Here is a 9,003-nt window from a genome sequence, read left to right on the forward strand (position 1 = left end):
GCGCCGCCCCTGCCAGAGCAGCGCCGCGGCCCCTGCGCCCGCGCGGCCACGGAAACAACGAGGGAGGTCCGGAAGGCGCGGGCCACGAAACGAGCGCTCGCGTGTTTTGGGTAGCTCACAGAGGGGCTTTTGCCTGCGGAGGATGGACAGGAACAGGGAATGTTAACAGCTTTGGAGTATAACGCTTGAGTGGGTTTCCCCCCAAACTTTGTAGAACAGTTGTGTGTGGTTAATTATGGTCTGTGAACGTCGCGGATGGCTTAGGGTTTCTTGCTCCACAGGCATGAACTTTGGACAAGAAATTATAAAAGGTATCACTGATACCATGTAAAATTCATGCCAAAATTGCATCTGGCTACATATCAAGCATCAAGGCAAACATATAACTTAACAGAGACATTAAAATAAAAAAATCAAAATTATCAATGCCATACCTTCTGATGCCAAGCATCCACTGGGAAGCAACACAAACTATATTCAGTATATCCCCAAGATCCTCCAACTGAGTTTGGAGTCAAGTATAAGTTCAATAAAAATTTAAGTATGCAATAAAACCTCTCTACCTGTTAAGCCTGTGGATTAAAAAAATTGTAGCAATTGGCAGCTGGATGGGATGGAGAAAGCTCAATTAGAAAGTGACTGTGGATAAATCAAACCTAAAAATGTGAACATCTTAAATAGTGAATGATTGACATAAAAGATTTACCTTAACAGTTAAGCAGATGTGTTAACTTGGGTTCCACTTGAAGTCATGCCACATGCTTGCACTGAGGAACTGGTTATAAAACACTGAATCTTGGCTGTGCTGTCAACAGAAACAGGAATGAATGACTTGAGGAAAAGGATTCTGCAAATACTGCAGTGAATGTTCTTAATAAAACATTCTACTATGTTCTCTCTCTTCAGTGGTTTATGGTCACATGTATGCACATGTGTCAGAGGTTTGGGGTATCCCAAGATGGCCCTAAAAATAGAAGAGAAAAACAAACTTGTGTTGAATGTTTATCATTGCTTCATTTTCTTTCTAAACAGAGCAACACAGCTGAAGTGAAAGTATTTCCCATTTAAGCAGGGTAATAGAGGAAAGCAGGGAAGACAATCAGAAGCAGAAGAACTTAGGAAATGCACGTAGTTGCTGCTTGCCCCTCCTAGGCAGGCTGCAAGCCAGCAGCTCAATATGCAGTTATGGGTACTGTGGTGCAGAGCTGTGTCCAAGAGACAGAAGCTGTGCTGTGTTGCACACACATGTTCAGGGCACCAGCAGATCAGGATGCTGTAGCTCCCTCAGTTTGGTTCTTGGCATAGTCCCAGCTGCTGCCTCTCATTCTCCTTGACATCAGAGCTGTGCAGAGCCAGTGTTCAAACCAGTGTAACCTGCTGGCTCTCCTTTGCTCCCTGTGTCTAATGCATTCTCTTTATGGGACAGCCATAGCATGGATAAAATACTCTAAATGTAAGAGCTAGTTAGATCTGTTAGCATGGTTAAATATGGCAGTGGTGTAAGTTGTTACTTTCCCATACAGAACAGAACAAGGCCTGCAGGGGATTTAGGGTTGTAATACTTCTGAAATTATAGAATGGCCTGGGTTGGAAAGGGCCTTAAAGATCATCAGGTTCCAATCCCCCTGCCACAGGCAGGGACACCTTTCCCAGGCCCAGGTTGCTCAGAGCTCCAGTCAGCCTGGCTTTGAACACTTCCAGGACTAGGCATCCACAGCTTCTCTGGGCAACCTGTTAGGGTGCCTCACCACCCTCACAGTAAAGACTTTTTTCCAAATACCTAATGTAAACCTGCTCTTTCAGTTTGAAGCCATTCCCCCTTGTCCTGTCACTGCATGCTCTTATAAGAAGTCCCTCTCCATCTTTCTTGTAGGCTCCCTTCAGCTACTGGAAGGCCACAATTAGGTCACCTCAGAGCCTTCTCTTTGCCAGGCTGAACAAACCCAATTCTCTCAGCCTTTACTCATAGGAGAGGTGCTCCTTCCCTCTGATAACTCCTCTGGACTCGCTCCAAAAGATTGATGTTCTTCCTGACATGCCTTCCCAGGCATTACCTACATATTGAAGGTGTATAGTTCAGTAGCAGTATCCATTAGTTTGGAATACCATTGTCCATCATAAAACTGATAAATAGATGCAAAGTTGTACTTGTTCTCTCTTTGGTATTTGCCTCATCTTTCTCATACCTTTGAAAGCTAACTTTTGACTGGAATGCAGGCCTGCAGGGATAAATTTTATGTTCTCTGTGCTGGGATTCTGCTTAAAAAACAAAACAAAAACCCTTTACAAAACACACACAGGCTAACCACTCATAAATAAAATATTCTGAAGATCTCTTAACTGCTACTTGCAAGAATAACATCAGTACTACAGTTGCCTGACCAATATTAAAGGACAGGAGGAGTTCTAGTAGAAGTATAGAGATTCTTCATTTCATATTATAACTACTTACTTCATTTATTGTAGAAATTGGATCAAGGTCTCCAAAGTAATTATACTTTGTGAACAAAACACCTTCCATTGGAAGGATCTCCCAAGTTCTGTTAAAGCCACATTCTGCTGCAAGTGAGTCCCATCTCTGGCAAATCTTAACACTCCTGTTTTGTGTTCTTAGGGTGAATATTTTGATCAGTCACATGTGGCTCTACCAAATATTTCGAAGTTCTTCCTGCATCAAGCTCTAGAAGAGAGAAAAGCTGCAGAGGCATTGATGAAGTATCAGCAAGAAAGAGGAGGCCATTACTGCTCTAAAACCATCCAGGTGGGTAGTAGTCAAGAAGTTTTGAAGCAGCTGTGATCTGTTTAACTTACTGAATTATACTGTTGGTACTTCAGATCTCTGCATTCACCCACTATTAGATTTCCAGATATAATTTACCTGTAATACTAATGTACATAGTTTTGTTCTTGATTGTGATGCCTAGAAACTGTCAGACATACAGTTCTAACTCTACAGGGTGGCTTTCCAGCCCAAAAGAATATGGAGTGTGTTCCCCTTTTCTTTTACTCAGCCAGACACTGCTGTTTCCAGTATGCTGTAATGGATTATGACTCCTTAAATTGTGCTGAAACAGCACACTTGTCTCCTTCACACTGAACCTAAGTAGAAGCTTAGACATGATTAGCAACCTAAGAAGAGTGGTAAGGAAGGAGAACCACCCAGCTTGGGGCAGTAGTTGATTTCCTAAAGTACAGCTCATGACAGAATTTGAACTGTCTAAGATCTAACTTAGGCTTGCACGGGTACAAAGGAATAACTCAAAGTTTTCAGGAAAAAAATAACCCACCACACTGGTTTAAAACCAGGGGGCTGATTCTCCTCTACCAAGTTAGTTAATACAGAAGGCTCTTCTTTGGTCCATCACAGCAGTTGTTAAGCTGTAGAAAGTAAAAAGGCTATTGTGAAAAATCTTTCTTAACACTCATTTTGCATCAAGGAAGAGCTTAGGACTTCTAGTACTTAAAGGGGGCCTACGGCAAAGAGGGAGAGGGACTCTTTATCAGGGAATGCAGTGTTAAGATGAGGGATAACAATTCTTAACTGAAAGAGGGCAGATTAAGACTAGATATTAGGAAGACCCTCTTTACTGTGAGGGTGGTGAGACACTAGAAGAAATTGCCCAGAGTAGTAGAGGATGCCCCATTCCTGGGAGTGCTCAAGGCCAGGTTGGATGGGCCTTTGATCAGCCTGGTCTAGTGGAAGATGGCAGAGGGTTGGGTTTTAAGGTCCCTTCCAACCCCAACCATTCTATGATTCCTGGTGTAAGAACCCTCCTCAGGCATAGCTGCTGCTATCTAAATCTATTCCTTGAAGAAGTGCTTGGATTCTGCCACTTGTTGCAAAATCCTAGGACAACTTGTTTAGAGCACCAGGTTAAGTTGCAGGAATCCATTGATGAATGCAGATACATGAGCTGTTCTTCTGAATAAATACAATTCTGTCTTTGTTTTCAGAAACCAAACTGTGATTATGCAGTCGGTCTGATGAAAGCCCTGGAACTAGCAATGGTACAATGGAAAACTCTGCTACGATATTTTGAAGAGCTTTATGCCCTGAGTGTTGAAAATTCAGACCCTCATAGTGCAAGCACTATCAAGAAACAATTTATTGGGCCCAAAATCTGGAAGATCAAGCTGATGGGAGATCTGCTGACCAATGCTCGCAGGCTTGACTGTTCCCAGGATGGCAGAAATAGTCTTGGGGATTACTTTATGGACCGGTTACAGAAAGAGTTCAGGACCAGCATAGAGCCAGAGTCTAGTGATCACTGCAGGCCCTGCCCGCCTCTCCAGCAGTGCACAGGAGCTGCAGAAGGTCTGAAGCGACCCCAGAGAGAATGCTCCCAGCACAGAGATGGCATAGGGCCGATATATGCAACCATACACTGCACTACGATGCTGCCACAGTGTAACGATGGCACAGGAACAAAGCTGAAGCAGGGCAGGGAGGGCCTTTAATGCTGAGGCTGCTGCAGCTACGGGGCAGCTCCTCAGGCAGACCTGTCCCGAGGGTGGAGCTGGGACCAGAACGAGGAGACACGATGCTCTGTCACTCCTCCTGCTTTACAGCCATCCCCACACCCTCTGCTGAGTCACAGCTCAAAATCTAGCCCATACCACTATTTGGTTTAAATGATAGCAAGGTTGCTAGCTAGATTGTCACATTTATCTATGCAATTCTTCCTAGAAGCCAAAAGCTCTCAAGCTTCTTTTCTGTCTTAAATCATTAACAGGATTAGTTAGTGCAAATTATTTTAATAATATAAATAATTTTTATTAAAACAAATGAAAAAGAAACCAGTGCCCCTTTAGTGCAAGGAAACTTTTATATGGCAGAAAATCCAAATATTTAGATTTATATTACTGAATATTTTATATTACTATTTAGGTATTTTAAATTACTAACAAGTATAGTAACATAATGAACTTATTTTTGAAAAGACTTGTTTGAAAACAACGTTTTCTTGTCTTATTTCTATCACACTAGCAATTTAAGTAAGTAGTCTAATGCATTTACTGATCAGCTATTTCTAGTATACTTCTTCAGGATGAAGGATGCAAACATTTCCTCAACAGTGGGAATAAGAAAACGTGCCAGTTTCTCTACTGTTATTGCCTAGTTGGCTCTTTTCACCCTCAGAAAGCAGATGAGAGAAATTAGGAGTTCTCATTAGATGAGAACTTCAGAGGTTCTACAGCGTATTTTTCAAGTGTCACTGAAGAGAGTAGCTCTAGGACTTTGTCCAGACTTAGCATAGGATGATTGCTTTAATTATGATACAGATCCCTATCTCAGCTAGCTCAGTAAAGGTATTACTGTGGCACTCCTGCTACTTCTTGTATTCCTTATTTGGTCCCAAGTAGGGGCATGAGATCCTAGTTAAAAAACAGCACACTTAACTAGAATTGCATCAGAGAGAGAGGCCACTCATTAGTTTTGCCTTTCAATTAGGGCAGTGTTAGCCAGCTTGGTTATAGTCCAGAGGTGTCCAAGTTCCTCTCATTAGTCTCCTACCAGAGTGCCCCATTCTGTACCCTGGCTCCCAAGGTCACCTAAGAGGAGCAACTGGCTAGATCAGCAGCCTGCAGTTAGGGGGTTTTTTGTCATTATATACATCTTCTATGCAATTGGGGTTTGATTCATTGAAAGATTGCCTCACACTTTCATGTAATATTTTAGCTGATACTCCTGTTTTGCTTGAAAATAAATTCAGTTCTATCTTTGCATCTCCATTGTATTCCTCAATTCACCACCCAGGCATGCTGGTATTCTTCTCCAAGAGATTTTGCGTATGTATACTAAACTGCACCAGTATTTTTCTACATCTAAGAGGTTGTGCATGATGGAAGAGTACGCCACAGAGTGAAAATAAATGCCAGAAAACTGCATTACTATAAAAGCACTGCACAATGAAACATTTTTAGTAAACTCTGATACAGCTGCAGTTAAGTAGCAATTTCTGCAAAGCCCACCTACCTTCTGTTGGTGTTGTAACATGGGACAGAAAATTACAGTGCAGATGCTTTCCCCATCTTTTCTGTGAATGTGGCTGAACTTTGGGAGGGGAGACACAACCGCTGTAGAACAACCCCGTATTCAACCATAAAAATAATGTGCCACAGGAATGGCTCAAAGCACTTTCAGCAACATGCTAGATTTGCCTGTGTTGAGATTGCTGCTCTCTAATACAGCAGGAGTTTAAAAGATATTTCCATCTGGGCTAGATTCCATCACCCATCCTCATGCTGAGCATACCTTATTCAACAATTAGTTCCACTGACTGCAACTCAACATGAATAAGAGCAATGGAATCTGTCCCTCTCAGTATTAAAATACAGCCCACTAAGTGTGAACAGAGCAAAGCTACTAACTGATTATAAACTAGTGCCATACAAAACTACTTCATGTACTACTGGTAATGTTTAACCTACTTGTACAACAACCTTCTCCTTTTAAAAGTTGATGACCTTCTGAAAGGTAGTTACAGCCTCCTCCATGGTTTACAGCACTTAAATTTTTACCTTAAACAAATTCCAAAATAACAAAGAACCCGACTTTAAAATTTTTCAGACCAAGACTTACTTGCCTCTTATTTTTCCATTAAGTAGTGCCATTTCTGTTTCTCAGACTTCTCATGTTCATCTTCTAACCAAATGTATCCACACACTCTCAGAATATAAGTCTTTCTCTCTCCCTTTTCCTTTGCCAGAATATGTTCTGGGCCCTCTGCCTGAAAAGACAATTCTGTTAATTTTAGATAAACTCACAATCAGCTGTTTTCCCAGTTTCTGTCCTCTGAAAAAGAAAAGAGAAATCAATCAGTTACTGTAGATAATAAGCTCTCCTTGTCCACATGCTGCTTCTGCTGAGAGGGCACATATGCTTGTGAAGATGGTCTCACTACCTGTCAGTTGTGTATAGGATGAGTCTGCCCATGCTTCTTGACATAGGAAGTACAATCTGCTTCTGCCTTCCCAGCTTCCTTTTCAATCACATCCTGAAAAAAATGAGATGAAGGAATGTGGAACAGATATAAGGGCAACAGCTCTTACAGAAACTTTGCAAATTCTCTTTCTCTGCTGAATGCTTGTTGATCCACACTCTCTGTATCTGTATTTCCAAAGCAGTGCCCAAACACTCCAAACACACAGCCTGGGGTAGCTCTAAATAGCTAGTGCAGCACCAGCACTCTAAACACAGTATCCAAACTGGAAGCTCTGGAGAGACCTAATCTTCCAAAGAGGTTTAACAATGTAATACTTGTAAATGCTTGCCAAAAGCACCTCCTATGGTTGCCTGTTCTCAAAGTGAGGAATGCACTTAAAAGTCTCCAAGTGGAGATTGTTCTGTCCTTCATCCTTTTCCCCTATGGCCACACAGAACTGAGAAGAGCATCTCAGGGTTTCTTCTTTGCAAGGATGTTTTTTCAGGCCCCACTGTACAAGGCAACATCTTTCTGGACAAACCTGTCTTTGGGAATTACACTGGAAAGTGGCTGTTACTGGTGGCAGCAGCAGGGAATTACAGAATCACAGAATTGTCAGGATTGGAAAGGACCTCTGGAGATCAGCATGTCCAAACCCAAAGGAAGGTGTCCTCAAGGGCACCTTCACTGGAAGATCACTGTGTGGAATTCACTGTCTGGTCACAGCTTTCTGCTGACCTTTTCACTTGGATAAATTCATGCACTTGAGCCCACATTCACGGGCAATTATTGGCAAACTCCCCGTAGTGCTTGTCCAAGCCCCACTGTTTGTCACCACTTTGCCCAAGGTAACCCCTATGCACTCCAGCCCCTGAGTGTCTTTCCCTGGGGTCACATATAAGCTAGAAACAGAGGCAGAATAGGCTACAATACTGACTAAATATTAGGTAAAATTACCTTTTTCCAAAAATCAAGCCAATGGTCTAGAGCGAGTTTAAGTGTCTTGAGTGGGTCACACTGCCAGCACCAAGCCTTGATACCCCATTTTACATGTTCAGTTACAGCATAAAACTCCTGCTCATTTATACTTGTTTTACATTATTATACACCTTGCACTATTTTGAATACAAATTATTTTTAGTTTGTTAGCTGTTCAATGAAGATTTAAAACCAAATATCTTTATTCCTTCTGGATCAAAGAACCTCTGTAATAACAGTGAAGTGTCTCCACAGGTTGCCACTCTGCCTCTCAGAAACAGCTGGGAGATACATCTCTAAATGTGTAGGGGTGGTCAGTAGCTGATCTCCTTGGGACATACTGCTTTTCAGCATTGGGTACAGTGAAAGAATGAATTTGGACAGAGTCAAAACCAAATCGTTTTTTCTTTAAATAAAACCTTTATCTTTTAGGGATGCTGACAGAATGTGACTTACAGCTCTTATCTTGTACTCAAAGATATTTAGGGAAGTAGAAAATGGGGACTGCAGATTAGGAATTTTTACAAAAAACCAAATCATGTAACAATCATGTAACCATCATAGCAGCCCGTCAGAGAAATCATAGGCACAGGGACTGGGGATTGCCCATTGCTGGATATTTTCAAATTCTGACAGTCAGCCCCTTGTCCCACTGAAGACAGAGCTTTGCTGCTGATTTTAAACGGACTGAAATTTCACCAGTGTTTATAACGGCAGGACAGAAATTAATTTTAGCTTGTGGGACATTAAATATATGCACTACTATTTTAATCATGAAGTCAGTGAAACCACATGGTTGAATTACTGAAGCCCTCTGAGAAGAACCTAATTTCTCATCTCCAAACGATACTCAAAAAGCAGAGTAAAAACTCTGGGACCCCTGAGAGACGTTGCCAAACCCATGCCACTTCCCCAAGATCCAAACTGTCCCACAGCTAGAAATAAATCCTTATCGCGCAAGCCATCCAACCGCAGCAAGAGGCCACGGCGCGGGGAGAGCTCCATCTCTCCCAAGGTTTCCGAGTCAAGGTGAACAGAGCTGGCAGAGGAGCGCGGGATGCGGCGTTCGCAGGGACACCGCGCTCCCGAGGGAAGGCTG

At 42.3% G+C, this 9,003-nt stretch overlaps 1 protein-coding gene and 1 long non-coding RNA gene across 2 annotated transcripts in view; one reads left to right on the plus strand and one right to left on the minus strand.

The window, feature by feature from the left end:
* LOC108444782 overlaps nucleotides 1-1,626 on the minus strand; it is a 19,003-nt gene extending 17,377 nt beyond the window's left edge. Inside the window, exon 1 of the long non-coding RNA XR_001859470.1 lies at nucleotides 707-1,626. This is a non-coding gene — a long non-coding RNA (uncharacterized LOC108444782). The remainder of the gene's footprint in view (nucleotides 1-706) is intronic.
* A 409-nt stretch (nucleotides 1,627-2,035) lies between these two features.
* On the plus strand, nucleotides 2,036-5,727 carry LOC103624948 (ferritin heavy chain). The gene is made up of 3 exons (XM_017726563.1): nucleotides 2,036-2,047; nucleotides 2,615-2,761; nucleotides 3,955-5,727. The coding sequence occupies exons 1-3, from the start codon at nucleotides 2,036-2,038 to the stop codon at nucleotides 4,456-4,458; spliced, it is 663 nt and encodes a 220-aa protein (XP_017582052.1). The 3' UTR covers nucleotides 4,459-5,727.
* Nucleotides 5,728-9,003: the final 3,276 nt, after the last annotated feature.

This window comes from Corvus brachyrhynchos, unplaced genomic scaffold (assembly GCF_000691975.1).
Source record: "Corvus brachyrhynchos isolate BGI_N302 unplaced genomic scaffold, ASM69197v1 scaffold62, whole genome shotgun sequence".
NCBI classification, from domain to species: Eukaryota; Metazoa; Chordata; class Aves; order Passeriformes; family Corvidae; genus Corvus; species Corvus brachyrhynchos.

Bases quoted from the DNA above. Each gene is read 5' to 3' on its own strand.
- LOC103624948 (XM_017726563.1), top strand. The intron at 2,762-3,954 runs GTGGGTAGTAGT...CTTTGTTTTCAG, and splicing joins ACTGCTCTAAAACCATCCAG to AAACCAAACTGTGATTATGC.